General features: G+C 34.0%; 1 protein-coding gene across 2 annotated transcripts in view; it reads left to right on the top strand.

Moving 5' to 3' along the window:
* Window positions 1–23,529, top strand: part of LOC111153435 (cadherin-10) — a 171,434-nt gene that overhangs the window by 43,938 nt on the left and 103,967 nt on the right. Inside the window, exon 2 of one of the 2 annotated variants that reach the window (XM_022512451.1) lies at window positions 18,456–18,811. In XM_022512451.1, the coding sequence (XP_022368159.1) occupies window positions 18,581–18,811 (231 nt within the window). In that variant the 5' untranslated portion in view covers window positions 18,456–18,580. Of the gene's footprint in view, window positions 1–18,455; window positions 18,812–23,529 lie in introns of those variants that run through there. The other variant, XM_022512450.1, reaches the window with a different exon arrangement.

The raw sequence follows: 23,529 nt of genomic DNA, 5'->3' as shown, positions 1-23,529 counted from the left end.
GATTGATTAAGTGATGGGATAATAAAAAACTTAATTTTTTCACAAATATTGAGATAATGCAATTTCCACTGATATTTTATATTTTGAAATCTTTTGTTAAAATATTTGGAACATAAATAAATCAAACCATTAAAGAGCAACACATATTGTGTTGACAGGTAAAGTAAGAAAAGTCAAGAAAGATGGCTCATCTTGCTAATAGAATCTATTATTATTCCATATCCTTTTTCATTACCACTGATTTAAAATGTGATAATTTAATTTGCAGTCTACTTATTTTGTAAGACTATCTATGTAATTATTAAAAATACAAAATATTGCATCACATACACTGTTTAGTGTACTTCTTCCAAATATTAACTACTTCTTGTGAAGGATATATCAGTGGCAAACAAATAATTCAATTTGTCCGCAGCTGAAATGTCCAGGTTGATGTTATCAAATTTAAAAAAAAGGCGGGGGCTTGTTTTAAATATAAAATTACCTTTATAATAATACTGACTTGATAATTTTTTATCACAGGATAATCTCTAATATTTAGGTTAGAGTAGGAGATAAAATATTTAAAGCATTAATAAAACACTTTTATGAAAATCATCACAGAATATTTGCTTTTGCTTCAATATTAACAAAACTTCCATTTGTATGATCTCAGATGAAAAATCCTTCCTAGCTTTGTGAATGATACATAATTCAACTCCTTTTGAGAAATCATTAATTTGGCTTTTTTGGATATAATTTTGAAAGGTATAGCTAATAGGCATCCCTAGACAGTAAAGTGTAAAATACAATATATGGAATTCTAACTCATGGCTCTTGAATTTCTCTGGGATTTACAAGAGATTGTTAGAAAGTTTAACATGTAAGTCATAAAAATATTATTCCTTACTTATAATTTATGTTAGAAATTTGTGTGGGAATAAAGTGGGAACATTGGGAGCCTGGTGGTGTATTTCATAACTTTTGTTCTCATTTATAATGCAACTCTGTCTAGTTCGTTTCTCTAGCTGGCTCTTCCTAAAGTGTACCCTTCCCTATTTTTGTTCTGTTCCATCAGATACTCGAAAATCTAACTCCCTTTGAGAATAACTTTCCCACCTTTGCGTCTGGCTCCAAGGGAAAATGTAATCTTACTTCAGTCATCTAATTAGCAGTAGGAGTCTCTGTGCTGTAGCCTTGAGATCAACACAAGTGTGATGAGCTAGGGCGCTGACATCAATGAACACTTTATTAAATTACACACTCCCATAAGCAGGCATGGACTCTCAGAGCCCTGATAATGTATGCACCATTGCACTGACTCCCTGTTTTCTGAAACTGTGAGTGGCAGGCCAAACTCAGGTTATAAAGTCTTGATGAGATTACGTAGATTTTAAAAAGATCCTTGGCACACTGCTAGGTAATAGGTTTAGTCTGTTGTTTTGACAACTGGTAAGTAGCTAGAATTAAAGAATAAAAGGAAATAAGTTGGGGCATAGAGCTTAGGGCATCTTTTTCTTTGGACCACCAGTGTCTCAGAGGAGAATAAAAGATCCACTGATTTGAATAAAATTTCAAAATAATAAACCTTTTCTGGATATTGCCTAATTAGATTTGTAAAAACCATGTAGTAGTTAATTTTATGGGTAATTTACAAAAGCACACATTCTTAAATGCTTTTAAAATTTTTAATATTTGATAGAGATAAATACAATGAAGCTAAATATCCTTTTTGAGAAATGACAGTTATCCTTCTATGTAATAAGCACTCTGACTATTGAAAGATGAGATTTCATTGTGGTTTTGATTTCCATGTTCCCTGATGGTTAGTGATGCTGAGCATTTCTTCATTACCTATTAGCCATCTGTATGAAGGTATAATTTACATAGAGTAAATTCTTCCTTTTTAGTGTAAAATTCTACGAATTTTGAGAAATGTATACACTCTCATGGCCATCCTCGCAGAAAAGATAGAGAACATTTCCATCTCCCCCAGAAAGTTCCTTCATGTCACTCTGTGGTAATTAGGCCCCCGCAGCCACTAATCTTTTGTGGTTTGAGTCCCCATATTTCTATTCTTTCAAGAATGTCATATAAATGGAGTTATACACTCTATATGATTTTTAAGTCTTTTTTTTTAATACATTTGAGATTCATTCATGTTGCTGTATCAGTAGTTCATATGTTTCTACTGACAAGGAGCATGTCAGTGAACGTTTGTGAGCACCTTTACCCAGCACCCATTTGAGGACATTCAGATCCTTTCCAGGTTAATGAATTGCAAAAAATGTGGGTATGATCATTTACATATACTGTAGTTTCATGTGAACAAATGTCTTTAATTCTCCTGGACAAATACCTAGAATTAGAAAGTTACGTCAAATGGTAAGTATATATGTAACATTTTAAGAAACCTCAATTATGGCTAGAATATTTTGCATTCCCACCTGCAAAGTATAGAAGTTTCATATGCTTTGCATCCTTCCCACACTTGTTAATGTCTTTTTTACATTTTATTTTAGCTATTTAATGTAGTATAATGGTAAACATTGTGGTTTTACTTTTCAGGTTTTTATTAATGGTGAATGATGTTGAGCATCTCTTTATGTAATTATTTGGCATAAGTATTCTTTGTTACTATTGAGATGCCTATTCAAGCCTGTGCCTATTTTCAATTGGGTTGTTTAATTATTGACTTTGGTATTTTTTAATGTACTAAGGATAAATGCTTTACCACATATGTGTTTGTAATTATTTTCCCTAAATTATGATTTGTATTTTCAGTTTATTATGTCCCTTATAAAAGACATACTATATATATCATATCATTGTATATTAAATATATATATATTTATTATGTGTATATAAATATGCTTTTGTCTCCTTAAAATTAATTCTTCTTTTAATAGTCTATTTAAAAAAGCTTAGATAATTGATTTGACTTATGTTTCTTTTTACTGCAATTGATATTCAGCGCTATAAATATCCCTCCAAACACTTCTTTAACTATACCCTACAAATTTTAAAATACATCATTTTTTGAAATTTTATTCAAATTAAAATCAACAACACAAAAAACAACAGGTGTTGGCAAGGATGGGGAAAAAAAAGGAAATGTCTTGTACTCTTGGTGGGAATGCAAAGTGGTATAGCTACTCTGGAAAACAATATGGAGGTTTTTTAAAAAATTAAAAATAGAACTACCTTATGATCCAGCAATTGCATTACTAGGTATTTACCCCCAAAATACAAAAATACTAATTAAAAGGGATATGTGTACTCCAATGTTTATAGCACCATTATCTGCAATAGCCAAATTATGGAAACAGCCCAAGTGTCCATCAACTGATGAATGGATAAAGAATAATGAAATATTATTCAGCCTTAAAAAAGAATGCAATCTTGCCATTTGCGATGATGTGAGTATATACACTAATATTATTTTTTTATTAACCTCCAATATTAATTTTTTCCAGATGCACAATTTCAATTATGATTTTGTAATCACACTTTGCAGTTGCAAACTTAGGGTACACATTTGCACTACATACCAGACATATTGAATATTTGGGGGGATGGAATTGGAAAGGACCATTATGAGCTTTGTGATCTTAAATGATATTTTGTTTTTTGTGTGTCTTGTCATACAGTTTTATCATCCTTTTCCCAGTGCTATGGATTCTTCTTTTTTAGAGCTTTAAAGTATATTCAGCATTAGACATATGAGTCCACTGTTGTGTGTGTGTGTGTGTGTGCACGTGCATGCATTCCCGTGTGTATCCTGCTTGGTTTGCTTTAGAATCCATAGACCAAGAGTACAGGTTGAACTGAACAGTCTTTATAACTAAAGCTGAGGAGGGCAGAAACTACTGATACTTTGACTTAGGCACAGTGCTATGTTTCCCATCACACTCTGCTCTCTGTTTCTTGGATGTACCACAGATGTTTTATTTCTTCCCTGGTAGTTGTCCTACTTCTATTTTTAAAATTAAAATCGGGGATGTCTGGGTGACTCAGCTGGTTAAGCGGCCCACTCTTGATTTTGGCTCAGTGGGTGATCTCAGGGTCCTGGGATCATGCCCCATGTCAGGCTCCATGCTCAGCAGGAAGTCTGCTTGAGGATTCCTTCTCTGCTCTCTCTTTCTCAAATAAATTAATCTAAAAAAGTAATAATTGAAGTCAGCTCTGATTTTAGAGTTTTAATATCAAATGAAACTGCTATAATTCAAGATAAATTATGGAAGTGATCAATGTATTGTGCTTAAAAAGGTGAATGTTCATGTTGACAAGAGAAATCAGAGAGATCTTGAATGAATATAGGAGACTTCCATTATTTTAGAAAATTAACATTTGAGGTATATGCCTTCTTTGTGACCACTTATTCTCATTCCATAGCTGACTTATGAGAAAAACAAAACAAAACAAAACATGAAAATTTAATCTACACTGAACTTCTTTTCTATATCCCCTACTTATCTCCCCACCCCCAGGTATTTATGATTCTTTCTTGGTGGTTGAAGGAGGCAGGAAAATAAGTTAAAACTCCTTAAATACAATGCTTATGTTGTATATTTCCTTTGATTATCTCAGTCCATTAAAAGTCATTCATGCACAAGAACACAAACACATACACAAACACACAAAACAATAAAAATATGCTTTTTTCCAAGATGTAGAACTCACGTTTGGAGGAATAATCCAAAAGTTAGGACGTAACACCATATAATAAGAATCCCCATGCAGAAATTCAGAATGTATCATGCACACAGAAGGGGTTGTATGCAGAACATCTACCACCCATCCAAGGGAGCTAGGAAATGCTGAGCAATTTGCAGTTGACTTGAGTCAATTGGATTTTATAGATTGTGTCTTAATGGTCCAGAATTTAGATGTACTACTTTGTTTCTGGCACTGATCTTAACTCACTAAATTCTTATTAAAATGATGCATCTTTCTAGTTCCCACAGTGATTGTGACTGAATATGGGTCAAGTATATAATTTTTTCAGGAACCAGTTGTTTCCTTTAATATCTGAAAGCTTACAAATGTTATTGCCTTCAATAGTGTGGATTTTTGCGATAGTGACTTTTTTGTATTACACTGGATTTAGTTACTAAATGATTCAGTAAAACAGACATTAAACTATAATACTTTCAAATGGTTAAAAATAATGACAGGTGATGATTCCTCCATTGATGTTTGCACTAAAAAAAAAAAAGTCAAATACACATGCATGGAACAAAACTTTTAAAAATAGGTGGTCATAAAACTTATCTCACGAAAAATTGAAAGCCCTATTTCCATTGGAATTCCAAAAGACATTGCTGAGAATTGACCGGTTGATAGTGATGAGGCCAGGATCAGGGAGTGTAAGTTAGTCAGAGTAAGGAACAGAAACTACTATGTATTTCTATGTTTTTTGAAGAAAATTTTTAATATTTTTAATTACCTAATTTTCTGTCTTAATTCTAACTTTCCTTCTTAAAACACAATTCTTTAAAAAGAAAGACTGCTACTGAAACTTTGTTCTCAAAGCGACTTGAATTACAAATTTGTACTTAAAATTCAGCATTTCAATGACATGTCTTTTTGTTTGTTTTTATAACTTTATTTAATTATTTGAGAGAGAGAGAGAGAGCATAAGGCGAGGAACAGAGGGAGAGAGAGAAAGAGAGAATCTTCAGCAGACTCCTCTGCACTGAACACAGAGCCCAAAATGGGGGCTCGGTTCCACCCTGAGATCATGAGCTAAGCCGAAACCAGGAGTTGGCTGTTTAACCAACTGAGCCACCCAGGCGCCCCTGTCAATGATGTTTTAAGTCAAAAACAATCTGTGGAATTTATATGTCCAAACACATTCTCATTAACATTTTTAATAGATATTCTTTATCCAGTAACTTATTATATATATATGTCCAGATAGTTTCATGATCTGTAGTTCACACACTTCTTGTGCTGTCAGATCTCCCACTTCAAGTAGATTCATCTTTTCTGTGCTCAGCAAACTGGAAGCTAGCCAGGATGTCTTCTCGCTAACAGTATTTAAGTGTTAAGTTTTAATCATGATAACATCTACTCATTATTAAATTACGCAAGACATTTCAGAACAGTGCAAGGGAAATCTGGTGACCTGAGTTATATTTGTGGTTATGACACTAACTATTTGAGACGGAGCACATCGTGTAACATTACTCTTGAAACTGTTTCCATATCCGTCAGATGAAATTATGAGTGAAAAACTTATTTCTGAAGCTCAGTTCAAAAGTGTTTGATCATATGTTTGCTGCTACGGTCAGGACCAACTTCTCCATTAGGCAGAGTATGTATAGAACTTAGGGTTCCTAGTACTTTTAGGGGAGGGACCCATCAAAATGGGTTTATTCCTTTTAAAATCAGAGGTAAAAATTGAACTTTTAGGTCAAAGACAATGCTTTAATATGTAATATTAATATATGTGTCTTTATATGAATGCCATTATAAAATGTTTGTTATTATTATTATATCGAGGAAAAAGCCCACAAAGGTAAACTACATAGGGCCCATGAAAGTCATAATGAAGCAGGAGAGTGGGATTCTTGCCTCACAGAGTTGAAGAATGAATCTCACAGACGAAGGAGAGTAAGGAAAGTGATGAGAGTTTTATTAAGCTAGGATACAGAAGAAGCTCTCCAGAGTGAGAGAGGTCTCAACAGAGTTGCCTGCGTGGGCCTCCACTGACGGTCTTTTATTTAGAACTGACTGGGAGCTTGTGGCCTTAACAATCTTGTGACATCTTGGTTTGAGTAAGGACTGGTGATAACATCTTTAATGGTTTACTCCCTTTTTAGGGCCTGGTAATTCTTTATTGGTCACAGGTGACTGTTATAACAAGAGCCCAGCTAAGGCAGCATGGTCTGGTTTGTTCCCTTATCTCTGGTTTCCTCACACCTCTGCATTTTTTGGTATTTCTGTGAGCCTGATCCCTTAGCCCTCTACCTATCTCCCCCTACCTAGTCCTGCCTATCTCTTAGTCAGTGAGACCCTTCAGATGTATATCAGTGGGTCATATACTTTGGGGATGATTCCCAACATGTATCTTGGGGTGGGGGTGGGGGTAGAAATAAAGGAGGTTTCCAAAGAAATTTTTATATGTTAGAGTAGACTTACAGGATCCTGGGGATCAGGATAAGATTGCCTTTTGCCCTTAACCAAGAGTCAGTTAAGTCCCTAGGGCAGTGTCTCTCTGCCTATTTCAAGGATTTGTCAATGGGTGATAAATTATAAGGAAATTTTATTTTATTTACAGTCCTTCTACCTTTGTTTTCCACATCTGGATGGATGGATGGGTGATGTTAGCGCTCCAGGAAATTGAGTCTATGGGTCTCTGGAAGTTAGACTATTGATAAGATTGATTTTTTTTTTTTCTTCAGTAAATCACTAAGACATTTGTAAACTGAGGAACACTCCTTTCTTGCAGGACTATAATCCCTGTAAATTATCCATTTGTTTTCCCTTCCCTTAGCTTTAGCTCAGGCAGGAGTGCCTGAAGAGTGTCACACATGTCCCACCTGAGGGGTGGGAGAGATTGCGGGGTGTCGGCTTGTGCTTTGTCCTCAGCTTGCCTTCTGCTTCCTCCTTGATAAGACAGACCTGACTGAGAGAAAATTGTGGTTGAACAATCAGATGACTTGGACTCTGCATCTTAACTGGCCTGGACCTAAATTTAGGTTTGAGCTTAGGCATCTGAAGAATTGTGTTGTAAAATCAAAGTGAAGTGTTCCATTTTGTCCATGAACATCCTCCTTGCCCCACCCCCTGAGCTTTGCACATTGTTTTTCCTGTTTGTGAACCATTACATATTCATGACCCATTATTCCAATTCATGGGACACCAGTCCATCCCACTGGGTTGCCAGAACTCGGTTTAACAACCACGCTAGTTTGCATACATCATGCACACATGTATGCACAAGGACACTGTTTCCTCTTCCCTATGTGTCATGTAGGACATGATATTCTGAAGAAAGCTTTCTCAGACCATCCATGTTTGGATTTGGTGCTCATCAACACTTAGTTCTTAGACGATGAGAGTTGTTTCAGCTTTGTTCACATTTAACAGCTTCCACACAGCAAATTATATGGTGCACAGAAAGTGCTCTATAAACATTGCTGAGAGAACAATTCTGAACCTCATTGACCCCATCTACATGGTGAAAATTCTAAGCACACTCCACTGAGATTGTGAAAAACAAAACAAAACACACCAACATACAACTATTGGTACAACTAGCATATTAGGGTGCTCATTATAATCTGGCTTAATTTGAACTATTAAATTAAACTACTAAAGTATTAAATTATTAAATTATTAAACTTAATTTGAACGATTAAAGTAAACCAATAAAGTATTAAATTATTTAATTATTTAAACTATTAAACAAGTATCTACAAATCTCATGCAATGTTTTAGAGTCTAGAGTCTATATTTAAGCATGGATATCTTAAAGACTTAAAAATATGAATAAAAAATAGAAAATAAAGAAATAAACTGTATACTATTTTTTAGTTCAGTTGAAAACTATGATGAAAGCACTATTTAACATTGAGCCAGGCATTATGAAAAATAGAAAATAAATTACAATCTAGTCCTTTCTGCCCTCAAGAAGATGAAATTAAACACACTGTTATTCCAATTTTATATTTCAGCTACAGATGCATAATTTAGGAGTTAATCCTTTTTTATGTAATGGGCCTCCACATAGAGATAAGATAGGCTATCTACAAATGGCCTTTTTAGTATTGTGCAAATATTGAAGCATAATTAGAATTAAAAATTAGTGCTGATAAAATTGTCTGCTTCTTTTATTTAAGCCTGACCGTCTCATAAATGCATGCCAGTAAAGATCTGTCTTGTGATTACTGTGCTTATCCACATGTAATAACTATATTTATAAATGAAGTAGATATTTTATGACCGATAATGTATCTCCACATTTGTACTTTTGAATAATTTTACAAGTTAATGTCATGTCTTTCTGCACTTTTAGGTTGAACAGCAAGAACACAGTTTTCTGTTGGTTGACCCCAATTTCATGCCTTTGCTATAAATTCACATAGTAGAACACAGTGAGGTGCGTAGTGATTGTTTGCATGTTATTTATTAGTACATGCACAGGTCTTCACATAAATAACTTTGAAAGGAAGTTATCTTTAAGTGTTGTTTTGTTTTGTTTTTTTCTTCTAGCTATGGAAATTTTTGCTTGATGTCCTACAAAGAATGCATTAAATGAGGAATCATGCCCTCTCTTGGGAAGGAATTCCTAACAAAACTCTCAAACCTTCTCTCCCCATCTCTTCATTTATTGCTTTTCAGAAGCAGTTCAAGTCCTGGATCAAAGAAAATTGGGTAGCAGATGGCTTTTCTCCTAACATCTTTAAGTCACCCTGAGAGCATTCTTGCTACCAATTTCCACATAGTGAAACAAATCCTAGCTACAATAGAATGAGACTTCCAGGAAGCAGCAGGTGTAATGTCACAGCTGTATTAGCACTGCTAACTTGAGCGAAGATCACGTTACCTCTGGGACTGTCACTTGCTACTGAAGTTAAAAAGGCTGCAGAGAGCAAAGCAAGAACTCTTGGGTGCTATTTTTTTTTAGCTTGTTAGCGGGGACCTTAGAGAAAATGGCCACACCAACTTCTATGTCTCACTAAACAGTGCTCTCTGACTCCTGCCACATGCTCTATCCACACACTGCCCTAAATTTATGTTCATCCTATCTGGTTTTGCTAATTATCATGTTAAAATGTTAGCACGTAGTAGAGTAGAGAAGTGTATTGCTGGTTTGTGTGCAGGTCACATTCCTGGGGAATAAAATTAATTTCAAATGGTTTTGCTTGAAGGGGAATTTTAATCTGAGGAGAATAGCAAGGAATCGAGCTTCTTGGAATCCTGTCTGCATTGGTAAAAATCCTAGCAATGTTTGATAATTTATCTGATACTAGCAAACCTTTGTGTTATGTATTTCATTCAAAAAGGATATATTGATTTCCAATTCGACTGATGTTTTGTGTGAATTCTGTGATGTTACGTTTAAATAGGATGTGAGTATAAAATGCTATAAAGGGCCCTTGATACGTTGTTGCGTTTTTTGTTTTTTTAGAAAAAGAAACCAAGTTTCCTTCTCATTGAAATGTTTTTGAAAGAACAATAATATTCAGTCCAATTCCAAAAATGTTTAATACTTTGTGCAGTCCCTTTATTTTAACTTGTGATTCAAGACATGAGACCCTGTTTTAAACTTACAGTCTAAACAGAGATACATATGCAGACACATACTTAAGATAGAGTGATAAATATTCAACGTAGAATTATGCATTTCCTGTGACATTAGAGCACAGTAGGTAATGTGTAATGAACTCTTGGAAAATATGATCAAGCATATGGACTCGTATTATTTGAGTCCTTAGTGTAGTACTTTGATTCAATTATCTCACATAGTGCTTTATACTAGATGCATAAAATGGTATCAGCTGCATAAAAAGGAAATATTTAGTATGCACTGGCTCATTTAAATTGTATAAACACACCTGAAAAATGTTCCTTTAGTTCTCGATCTTGAAATGTCATTAGGCTGTATTGGTGCTATGAAACTCTAAAAGGATTAAAATTGTTCATCCATAGAGGCTTGGATTTGGTGTTAATAATCTTTAGGATTTTCTATTATGATTATAAATGACAAAATTAAAGAAAAATTTAAAAGCTAGTACATTAAGATCTTAATCAACATAATCAACTGACTGAAGAATAACTAATTCCTTTTATTAGCCAAGGATGGATTATAGCTTAATTGATCATCTGTGATGTGTGGAGACCTGATTAATAATTGAGATGTGTCAAAATGTCTATTATACTATATTCTGTAATCTGCCATTCTTGGCTTACTATTTATAAATAAAATTAGCATATTTTAGAGAAAACAATGGTTTTGATAAATATTTCAGAAGAATAATGAAAACTCTCTGGTTGTAAAAATGAAATAAAATTCAGACAAAGATTTGAAAGTGTACATATAAAGGAAAACAATTTCTAGTATGAGCAGATTAATTACTGTAGTGCACTGACTTGAATCAAACAGTTTCTTCTGATTAAAAAAGAATCTGGAAAAAAGCTGATTATTTGGAAATAATAATGATCTTCCTGTAGTCACCTTATATTGTATTTTCCCATCATTGTAACATGCTACATTAAACAGGAAAAAGTCATGAACATGTTCTGAAGATGATTTAGGTTTAGAGAGGTCTTTGGGTTTTTCTGTTCAAAGTGTGTGGTCCAGCCGCATTGGCATTACTGGGGAGCTTGTTAGAAATGCAGAAGCTTGTGCTCCACCCAGACTTACTAAATGAGAACACTGACATCTAACCAGAGCCCTAGGAGATGTGAATTTACATTAAATATTGCCAAGCACTGATCTAAAGGAATGACAGGAATGCAGAATGCTAAGAGATGGTTCAAAAATTTTTAAACTTCATGTGATATTCATACTAAGTGATTTTTGAGATTAAAATAAGGTAGTGTGGTGTTGAAAAGATTTCTTGAAAATAAATTTGTTAACTGGAAATGAATATAGAATTTCATTAATATTTAACATTTTCATATCAGGAAATAGTTTAACTGTTGTCTCAACCCACTTAATTGCTTCTAATTATAATTCTGTTTACAATTTCAAACAAGTATCACTCCCTTACATTATATTTTCATATTCTAAAATTTAGCTTTTATTTTTCACCATAAGTAATCTAACCTGTTCAGAAAAACTCTTATATTTATTGCTTAATTCAAGAATGTTCAGTTATGCATGTAACAATTCACTAGTGAGGGAAATTCAACAGACTATAAATATCTAGACATGATTTGGAATTATGTATTAGTGAGGGAGTAGTTTATGTATGTAAAAATTTACATGTCAGACTTTAAATGAAATAAACAATTGGAAATAATGTAATATATTTTTTTAAAAAAATATCACCTGGTTCCAGACATTACAATGAACTGTAAAGTGCAGATATCTTCCCGGTAGTTAGACATGTTAAAAATTTTTAATTGATTTGGGTCTTGGTGAAGTGGGTTTTGGAAAATTAATTTAGCTAACACCCTGTAGGATATATTACAAAGTAAAAAAGATGAAGGTTAAGAAAATTTGTTAGTTTGATAGTATACACTTTCTGCGTGAAATAATGATGATTTAAAAAGTGTGTTGGCACAGGGCTCTTGGGTGGCTCAGTGGGTTAAGCCTCTGCCTTCAGCTCAGGTCATGATCTCAGGGTCCTGGGACTGAAGCCTGTGGGGAGCTTGCTTCCCCCCCCCAACCCCTCTCTGCCTGCCTCTCTGCCTACTTGAGATTTCTCTCTGTGTCAAATAAATAAATAAAATCTTTAAAAAACTATTTAAATAGTGTGCTGGCACATAGTATGGGGGTGGAAGAGCTGACAGCCAGGAAGAAAAAAACAAAAGCAAGAGTGTATATTGACAGACCATGTTGGAGGTATACTTGATTTAATGAAAGTGTCAAAGATGCTCTGTATTTTGAATCAGGTTAGTGGAAGAGTAATTATTTGTGGCATCTATAATGAAGGAGCAATATTTTGAAAATGCTAATAACTGGGCTTGTAGCTATAAAGAACATACCTAGGAAGAATTAACATTGGACAAATTAACTGTTGGTTTGCTTCCTATAATTTCCTATTTTTATTTTGTGTGTGTGTTTATAAGTTCTTTTTTTTTTTTTTTCTTACAGTATTTTTAGGTTTCTAAGAAATTTAGGATGAAGGTACAGAGATTCTTCAAATACCCACTGCCACCACACATTCATAGTCTCTCCCATTCTCAACATCACTTACCTGTATGGTGGTTTGTTGTTTTTTTTTTTGTTTGTTTGTTTGTTGTTTGTTTTTGTTTTTGTTTTTGTTTTTACCAAAAATGTCCTTGGACATTCAACCATGTCCAATCTACTAATAAGCCTATCAAAGTCCTTTTTAATTTGCAGTACAGTGTTTTTTATCTCTTCTATTTCATTTTAGTCCTTAGGATTTCTATCTCTCTGCTTACATTACCCATCTGTTCTTGTATGCTATCTACTTCATGCATCAGAACACCTAACATATTAATCATAGTTGCTTTAAATTCCAACTCTGCCATGTCTGATTCTGATGCTTGCTATGTCTCTTCAGTTTGTGATTCTTTGCCTTTTTGCATGCTTTATAATTATTTTTGGTCATAAGTGGACACATACGGGGAAATGGAACTGCTATAAATAGTCCTATAGTAATGCGATGGGTTACGTGCAGAGTCAGGGGAAGCCTACTATAGTCTGTGGTTAGTACTCTCACTTAGTGAGTCTGTGAGCCTATGCCCTTGGATTGTGAACTTCACAAACATTTCTCAATTTTTTCCTTCTGTAGGTGAAACGTGATGACTAGATAGAACTGAACCATATATTTCTCTTCCCCCAGGGCAATTAGGCTTTGATAATACTCCAGTAAATTAGGCTCTGGTTAACTAGTTTCCCCTGAGGGCAGACCTTGTTAGGAAAAGAATGATCTAGGCATTTCAAAATGTTTTCTGCTCCTCCAATTGAAAACATAGGGGATTTTTCTCAGATTTTACTGTAGGAACCTGGTCAAGCTGCTGCAGGTAAATCTCGTAATATTGAGGAGACCCGCCTCCATCCCTAGATGGCCCTGGAGGTTTTCAGTTTTAGAGTTGTGTGCAGTAAGATTCCAGTAATTTGTCAGTTACAGTTCAGGTTTCCTGTATGATTACTGGTTCCAAAATGGTTTCTGCTCTTGAGTCTTTGCTGCTAAGTCTTGTTTCCTTTATTCATCCGTCTGTCTCTCCAATCTCAGGAGTATGAGTTTGCCCAGAGTCCTCCTGTGGATCTCATGGATCCAGAAGAGTTGATTTTTCAGTCTGTTCAGCTTTGTGTTGTTACGTTGGAGTGGTAACCTCAGGCTCCTTACTTGTGGAACAAAAAAGATTATTCTTTTTGATTGCTAAGTAACATTCTTTTGTACGGAAATACTATAATTTGTTTATCCATTCACCTGTAATGTTTGGTTTGTTTCCAGGTTTTTTGCTATTGTCCATAAATTTCTATATACCTTCATATACAACGTTTTAAAGATCTATTTATTTATTTGAGAGGGGGGAGGGGCAGAGGGAGAGAATATTCGAGGGGACTCCCCAACTGAGCTTGGAGCCCAACCTGGGGTGGGGGTGGGGGGCTAGATCTCACAACCCATGAGGTCATGACCTGAACCAAAACCAAAAGTCGGACACTCAACTGACCTGAACCACCCGGGTTTTAGATGAGCACATACTTTCATTCCTCTTTTATAAATATCTGGGAGCAGACCAGATTATATTGTAGATGTATTTTTATGATTTAAGAATCTGCCAATCCTATTCCTGCTGTAACAATTTAGCACAAACTGAGTGGCTTACCCCAACATAGATGTATCTATTGCATATCTAGAGGTGAAAGTCTAAAGTTAAGTTGTCCAAGGGGCTATGCTCCATCTGGAGACTCTTAGGAGAATCCACAGGTTTCTTTTTTTTTTTTTTTTTTTTTTAGCTTCTAGGCTTCTTGCATTCTGGCTACTGCCCTCTTGATCAAGACACTCTGACCTCTTCTTTGATCTTATCTACTGCTCTTGACCCTGATCCTCCTGCCTTCCTCTTACAAGGATCCTTATGATTACAACGATCCCACCTGAATAATCAGAGGACTCTGCTGAATCTCTACAACCTTGCAGTTACTACCATCTGCAAAGTCCCTTTCACCTTACAAAGTAATATATTCACAGGTTCCACAGGTTTCAGGGATTAGAATGTGAATATCTTTGAGGGGCCATTATTCAACCTACCACTTTGTCTGCCAAGGACATTGTACTATTTTATATTCCCATCAGTAGTGTAGAATAGTTCTACTTTCTCCACATCCTCACTAACACTTGTTAATAGTTAATCATTTTAGTTTGCTTTTCTTAAATAATGAACAATGTTGGATATATTTTCATGTACTTTTTGTTTTCTATGTTTTTAGGTAAAGTATCAGTTCAGCTTTTTTCCCCATTTATTTATTGGGCTTTGTGCTTTTTATTCTTGGATTTTGAGCATTCTTCGTATATTCTAGATATGCCTATAGTCAATTATGATTTGCAATCTGTTATTAAATATTTCTGGCTTTTTCCCCCTAAAATATACTTTAGACATATTTTAATGATCTTAAATCAGTATTAATAATGAATTTTATCATGTTCAACCTCATCATGTTGTACATGTTAAACATGTACAACTTTTTGCATCTCAATCATACCTCAAGAAAGTGGTTTAAAAATAAAAATAATATAGCAACAAAAACATGAAAATATTAGTGTTATATTTCACAAAAAATGAGCAATATTTGTATACTGAAATCTAGAAAACATTACTGAAATGAACTCATCAATATAGAGATATACAGGGTTTATAGGTCAGAAGAATCATGTTGCTATGATGTCTGTTTTCCCCAAGTTCATCTAAAGATTCAATGCAATCCCCATCAAAATCCCCACAGGCTTTTATATAAAAATTTCAAGGTAATTGTGATTTTTTAAAGATTTTATTTATTTAGTTGCAAGAGAGAGAGCATGAGTGTGGGCATGGGCAGAGGGTGAGGGAGAAGCAGACTTCTGGTGAGCAGGGATCCCAGAGTGGGGCTTGATCCCAGGACCCCAAGATGATAACCCAAGCCAAAGACAGACGTTCAACTGTTTAACTGACTGAGCCACCCAGGTGCCCTCAGGTAATTACAAAATTTAAATATAAAAGGCAAAACAACTAAAATAACAAGTACACACACACACACACACACACACACACACACACACACATTAAAAGAGGGGCAAATTTGAAGCACTAACATTATCTGATTTCAAGATTTATAAATTACAGTAATTTGTGTGGCTCAGTCAGTTGAGTTTCTGCCTTAGGCTCAGGTCATGATCCCAGGGCCCCATCAGGCTCCTTGGTCACTGGGGAGCCTGCTTCTCCCTCTCCCTCAGCTGCTTCCCCTGCTTGTGCTCTCTCTCACAGGTAAATAAATAAAATCTTTAAAAAAACAAATTACAGTAATCAAGATAGTATGCTATTGATATAAAGTTGGGCAAATAGATGAATGTAATGAACTAGAGAGCCTAAAAATAGACCCACACATACGTAGACATACTGATTTTTGACTAAAGCACAGAGGCGATTCAGTGGAGAAAGAATGGACTTTTCAACAAATGGAGCCTCCAGTAACTGGATATTCATAAACCAAACGAAGAACTTCAATTCATATCTCACACCATATACAAAACTTGATTTAAGTTGGATCATAGACTTAAATGTAGCAACTAAGACTATAAAACTTTGAAAAGAGAACATAAAAGATAAATTTTCTTGACCGTAAGTTAGGCAAAAATTTTAGATATGGGACCCAAAGCCCAATGTACTAAAGAAAAAAAGTTCATAAATCAAAATAATCAAAATTAAAAACTGTTGCTTTTTAAAATTTTACTTAATCTTGTTATTGTTTGAAATGGCTTTATCAAATGATACTTATGTATAATATATTTTAAACATATTTTAATGATATTAAATCAGTATTAAATAATGCATTTCATGATAGACCCTTCAGGCATTCAAAGATAGAAACTAGAGCAATGATGAAAAAAAAGATCCCATTCCTATGGGGAACTCCAATTATTTACCTACAGCTTTTATAAGTAGCCTCTCCACCTACTCCTTCCCCAAAATGTTGGTGCTTAAGCTTTTAAAATTATAGATAATGTTATAATTGCATTAAGAATGTTCACTAGTATATCATATAGTTGTTGAGATTTTTTTTTTTAATGAATAAAAGAGAGATGAGAATGATTGTTGCCTCAATAAATGTTAAAGCTTTGACAGAAAAGAGTAGGTAGTCTGAATGACACACTTTCTTCTAACTCTTAGGAACAGTGTATGTTTCTGGAGAATACCATCTATCATGCCCCGTTACATAAAAAGACAGAGATTGCTTTGGCAAATGTTCCTCTTACTTAGAATCCAATCAATTTAAGTTTCTGTAAAGTCAGTGCTTCGTAATGTAAAATCATTTTATGTATCAGATAATTTCTATACTCAAAGTGTAGCACGACATGTCGTTGCTTTAATAGTTTACATCTGTCCTGTTGAATGTTCCCCATGCTGTCAAGAGCTCCACTGTCATTTAATACACTCAAGGGAAATACTGCTTCACCATTTATCTTATTTGTAAAAGCATGTTTGCATTAACCTTTAAATCTTCTTAATAAAACAAAACCAAAAAAAGTAAACAGATTGCTTACAGATCATCGTGGATGAGAGCATAAATGTCAGTGCCTATTCTGAATCCTTAGAATATGTTGCCATGTTAGAGAAGAGGAATTCAAGCCTTTTGGTCCCCAAACCACTTTTTTATAACAAATATTTTATCATGTGCTGAAATAAAATTCATGCCCAACAGAAAACAAACAAAAACAATCTACAAAGAAGATTTTGAAATAAAAGTAATATTGTTAGGATTGACAATAATGTAAATGAAGAATAAAATAACTATGATTTCAAAATGTGTGTTTCCATACATAATATAGAGGTATAGCCATATAGAAAAGGGGATGGTACTTAGATTTTTGAGTCAACTTATAGTGTATTCATTCATTCAATTCAAATGCTTATTGATCATCTTTATGCAAGAGTCTGTTGAAGACACTTATTACAGTAGCAAAACAACCCATGTGATTATAGCAGGGAGACAGAATATATCCCCAATCAATAAATAAAGCACTTGTAGTATATTCCTGTATATGGAATATGAGGTGAGGTTTCAAGAAATTCTTGAAGGAGGCAGGAAATAGAAATACAGTAGCAAAATAAAACCAAATAAAATCACATGCCCCTACCTCTACCTCCAAACTTTCTCCCTCACCCCTGTCTAAAAAAAAATAAATAAATATATAAAAATTTAAATACCCTTGCATTGCACAACAGATGCATGTTTTCTATAGTTTTTTTTAAGTCACTATTTTGTTTTCAGTGTTTTAATTTATGTAAAGTTACTCTGAAAAAATTGGCATGCAAAATTAACATCTCCACTTTATATTGGTATTATAATTCCTGAAAACAGTTATGACAAAAGACAAAATAAATGAAAGTATAATATGTCCCTTCCTTAGAATTTGCTTGAAAGAAGTTATTTACTGTTATCTTTTCTTAAATTTAAGATGATACTAGACAAGTAACATCTCCCAAAAACTACTCAGTATTTTATATAAAAGAGGGAAAGTAAATATTTTGGTTGCTATTAGTTAATCTTTATCACTTTAAGGTTGAAGTGACAGGTAACATTCAAAATGTTGTTCACTGACTTTTTTTATTTGTTTGTTTGTTTGAAGCTTTTGGAAACATGTCCAAAACGTTGATGAGATGTTGGAAACCAGTTGAAACACAGTAAAATTCAACCCAATAAAATAAGACTGCTTTCTCTTCATCCACGTTGGAAATTTTCAAGAAGTGAACTATGACAATATATCAATTTTTGGTACTATTTCTACTCTGGGTATGCCTGCCACATTTCTGTTCTCCAGAGATAATGTTCAGAAGGACTCCTGTGCCCCAGAAAAGAATTTTAAGTGCACGGGTACCTAGGAGTGATGGCAAACTTCTGCATCGTCAAAAACGTGGTTGGATGTGGAATCAATTTTTCTTACTGGAGGAATATACAGGATCTGATTATCAATATGTGGGCAAGGTAAGTCTGCATTGAAATGGCAAATATTTAAATTCTTTTTTATTATGTCTTAGGAAAATTTGAGGGTTTTAAGATCATCATTCTCATGAATTTGATTCTCTAATCCTCAAGTAATTATTGTTTATAGAATAGAAATTATAATTTGAGAAACTATAGGATACATAAATATAGCATGCTAGAATTAATTCTGTCCATTTCCTTATGGACTAAAGAAGTACTAAATATTGCACTTTTAGAATTTGTAGTTAGATATAAATGATAGTGAGAAAACTATATGTCGATGTAGCCATTTAAAATGACTATATTTCACACTGCTCTTGATTTCAGCGAGGAAGAAAAGACATTTAGGAATTGTTTAATATTCTACAGAATGAAAAAGCAAATGTCATTAAAAGTATGACCAATGCCCCCCAAAATAGCTTTTTTATAAGGAAACTTATTTCAGATATGAGTGTTATTTATTTTTCTCAGGTGTCACTATGGGCACATTTATATAAAGGAAAAATAAGTAGAAGACAAGCAGGTAGAAGTAGCTTACTTATTGTGATATGTGCACAGAGACAAGTTTTCATCTTATTCAATTATAAAAATTAGTGAGGAAAATTAGTTGTGGTTGGGAGTGGAATGAAAAGTTACAATGGATGCTTCTATATACTACATTGTATTCATTTTCAGTTTTCTTTTTTGGCTCTCTCTGAATGTCCTAGAAGTTAGATAGTGTCTTAAGAAAGAATTCATGTTCATAGTCATGGTTACTTTTATTGACCATATGAAAATATATCAAAGAAGACAGAAAAATACACTAGCAAAATGAAATCAAATACAGTCACATGTTAACACATCATTTATTAACACTGTAAAAGTATGATCTATTACCATGATGGAGAACTTTGTATTAACCTAAACTTTAATGGCTTTGCTCAAATAATTAAAATTGTGCTAAAAGTTTTTATCCTCTAAGAAAAACTACTTTTAAACTATTTTTTAAAACAATTTTGAAAGTATTTTTCATTGATTTTAAAACACTTGGATATGTTTTTTCATGTTCTAATTATTTCAGTCCTTTTTAAATGTCTGGCAATATGACAAAGATGACATTAAAGGTTAAATGTTACATTAACTAGAAGGAGAAGGAAAAGCACCAGCAATGTGACAATCTTATGAGAAAGGCCATCATAGCCAGACTTATCACAGGTCACATCTGACAGGATGCCTAAAATGAGAGGGTTAAGGTACATTTTATGGTTGCTATGATAGGCAACTTTAAGTTTATGAAAACAATAATGTGAAAATGTAGTAACATAAATCTAGACCAAAGAAGCTATAAAGTAAATAGTTTCCTTTGGTTCTTCCTGAACATAGGACTCATATTTGCATGTGTTTTCCATCATCCAGTTCATTTTCATGAGGATTTAGTAAGTGTTGATAAATTACCATTACATTATACACTCTCACATGACAGTCAGGTGACTTATGTCCTTTCATTTCTTCTCTCCCAGAAGAATGTCAACACCTTGAGATCAAAGACCTCATACTTCATACTTTACTTCATACTTCACTTTCTCTCTAGCTCTTTGAGTAGAGCTTAATATTTAGTTGGTTGAATTGATCTGAGTTGCACTGAATTGAATTCCCAGGATCATATGGTACTACTTGGCTCTTCGTTGGGGAAAACTAGTCTAGAATTTAAATCCCTGTGGGCAATTAAAGCTGGCAAATACTTGAGATATATGCATCTTGATACACAACCCAAATTTTATTCTTCCATGCTCTGCTGATAAAAGCAAGTTAAAAACCTTAATTTAGATATAAACATACAGATCTGTATATGTAAAAAAGGCAATGTATAATACTTTAATAAACATACATTAAAATGAATATAAAAAATTCAATTCCCCTAAATATTCTTTCTAACAGTACTTATAATACATTTATTATATATTCATTCTTTCTTTCAGAAATTTCACTGCCAGTTTTTACTACCTTTAAAGTAGGAATGTAATACTAATGCTAAAGTGATTCAGTGTCTAACTAGGTTCGTTTAGATGTAGTAGTAATGCATGTTCTAATTACTTGACATATGGGAAGACGATAGACACCCTTTTGTAGTGGGGAATATTTGAGGAACTCAGAATAAGAAGAGAGAAGAATTATACTGATGGAGTGAAGACAAGACTGAAAGCACATATGTGAAAAGAGAGAACATTTTTTTAAATACTAAACAATCTGGGGCACCTGGGTGGCTCAGTCAGTTAAGCATCTGCCTTTGGCTCAGGCTCAGGTAGGTCATGATCCCAGGGTCCTGGGATCAAGCCCCACATCAGGATCCCTGCACAACAGGGATCCTGCTTCTCCCTCTCCTACTCCCCCTGCTTGTGCACACACTTTCTTTCTCTCTGTCAAATAAATAAGTAATCTTAAAAAAAAATATATAATTTGACAACCAAATCCTATAAAGAATGGATGGCATATAATTTCTCATGTAAAAGCCCATTACTACTTAAGGGGTTAAAACAGGGAAAAACTAATTGTTTTTCCCTGGGTAAAAGCAGAGGGAAGCTTAGGAAAAGCATGTAACCAACAGTCAGAGGAACTGAGATGTAACCTCATTTCTACCACTGTTTGTCTCAGAGCGATTAAGAAACCAAGCCAACCAAAAATGAACTCAAAGCATTTCATCGTTCAGCTTTCAATGATCAAAATTTTCCTCTACATCATTCAGTCAAATGCCCTTTAAACCAAAATATATTTGTTATAAGTATTTTTACTTTTTATTTTCAGTGAGATAATCACAAAATTGTCTTTACCTTCCATAGCAAGGGGTTTAAAACTTGAACTTCAAGTAATCTACTTCGTGTACTATATTGCTTTCAGTTTGCAACCTTCTATAGTTGTATTGCTGTTTTCCAACTTAATATTTGAAAAACATTGTGATTATAAATTATTTTTATTAGTTTAAGCACAACTTATAATCACAGCTTCTTATGGTCTGATTCAGTTGCACTGGACAAATAATTTTGAATCTCTGGTTTCTAAATATTCAAATAAAATAAATAATGACATGAAACTAGATACTCTTGAATTTACTTTAAGCTGTAACAGATATATAGTTTTAGGAGAAATACTAATTTTATTTACTGCAAAAATTTTGTCTGCATTTTATATAATTATTCTTAAATGGAGAAGAGAATGTTAAAATTAGATTTTTAATCAAAACCAGATACAGAGAAAAATCCCCAAACACCAAAAATTTAATAACGTACTTGGGTAACAATAAACCTGATTCTGAGTCAGCATAGTTAGTAAGGCAATTCACTCCCGGAAGTGAAAACACAATAATACTTTAAAAGTAATTAGAGTAACTGCCTACATTTCTTGATTTAATGAAAACAACCAGGTGGTGGCAGGTGAGGAGGGTGCGACTGGCATCTAGTTGGCAGAATTCAAGGTTACTGCTGAAAAATCCTTCAATGCACAGGACAGACCTCCATAGAATTTTCTAGCTCGAGGCGTAAATAGTGACAAGATGGAGAAATCCTGTCCTAGTTTGCCAGTCATTTACATTTTCCTAAACAGCTCAATTTTTATTTTAGTTCTTTCTGGGTTCCTGCTTCTGGACCTACTCTCAGTTATAATTTTATTTCTTCCTTCCAGAGTTGCCCATGAGTATTTGATTTGTGAAACTTAGATTTCTTTCAAGGTCTCCTCTCCTTCATGTCCTATCTAATCCTTAGGTACACTTTTGGCTCCAGCCTCTTGATCATTCTTCTCCGTAGACTTGTGGGCTCCACAAACCTACTAGGGATAAAGTATGCATTCATTATTTCAATAAATATGTGGAAGGCATACTTCTCATACTACTCTGTTACTGAGTACATGATGGCAAAAATAAATTTCTCTGCTCACCAAGTATCCGTCTTTCAGAGAAGAGAAAATAATAAATCTAACAGCATTTTATGGGGTCTTTTAATCTCTGATAAAGCAAAGAACCCAAAAGCCAAGAACAGAAAAATAAGTACCAAATATCGCCATGTTCTATGTCTGCAGGACTTGTAAGTAAAGTGGAAATAAAACAGTTTTGGGTTTTACATGACATAAATCAATGTTATTAAAAGTTGAGATTGGAGAATCGAGGTATATACTTCTATTATTTTTGTTTATCTGGTTTTTTTTTGTACAATGCCTCATAAAAATTGCTCACTGGAAATTTCTAGAAGAGAGATCTTCCAAAAACTGAAAAAATGTAATCCATGAAAGAATAACCCAACTTTAAACAGAATACCAGAAATGCCAACTGTGCCCACCATATTGGACCATGTTCCTTTTGCCATATAGTTACAAATAAGTCAAACCTGGTTACAATGGAGATAGAGTAGTAGGGACTAGGATAGAGACAAGAAGCTGCCCCACCCTCCCCACTGCAGTCTTTCTGGGGTGAACAGATCTGAATTGAGTATGTGGAAAAACTTAATGCTACATAAGAGTTCGAGAATTGCAAACATTTTAATGGATTGAATGTTCTCTTCAGAGAGTTGGATATTCTAATAACTGTAATGATATTGTTCTTGAAACTAAAAATTCCAGGTGACTCCTTTTTTAAATTCAAACATGACCAAAAAGACCTTATATTAAAAACAAACAAAAACAACAACAGAAAACTGTTTAACTGTTCAATATATATATATAGACCTGATTTTAGTGGTGGGATGGGGGCTGGA

The sequence above is a fragment of the Enhydra lutris genome, unplaced genomic scaffold (assembly GCF_002288905.1).
Source record: "Enhydra lutris kenyoni isolate GAN:26980312 unplaced genomic scaffold, ASM228890v2 scaffoldscaffold32, whole genome shotgun sequence".
NCBI classification, from domain to species: Eukaryota; Metazoa; Chordata; class Mammalia; order Carnivora; family Mustelidae; genus Enhydra; species Enhydra lutris.
The sequence above is the reverse complement of the archived record's forward strand: the minus strand, read 5'-3'. Positions and strand labels throughout refer to the sequence as shown.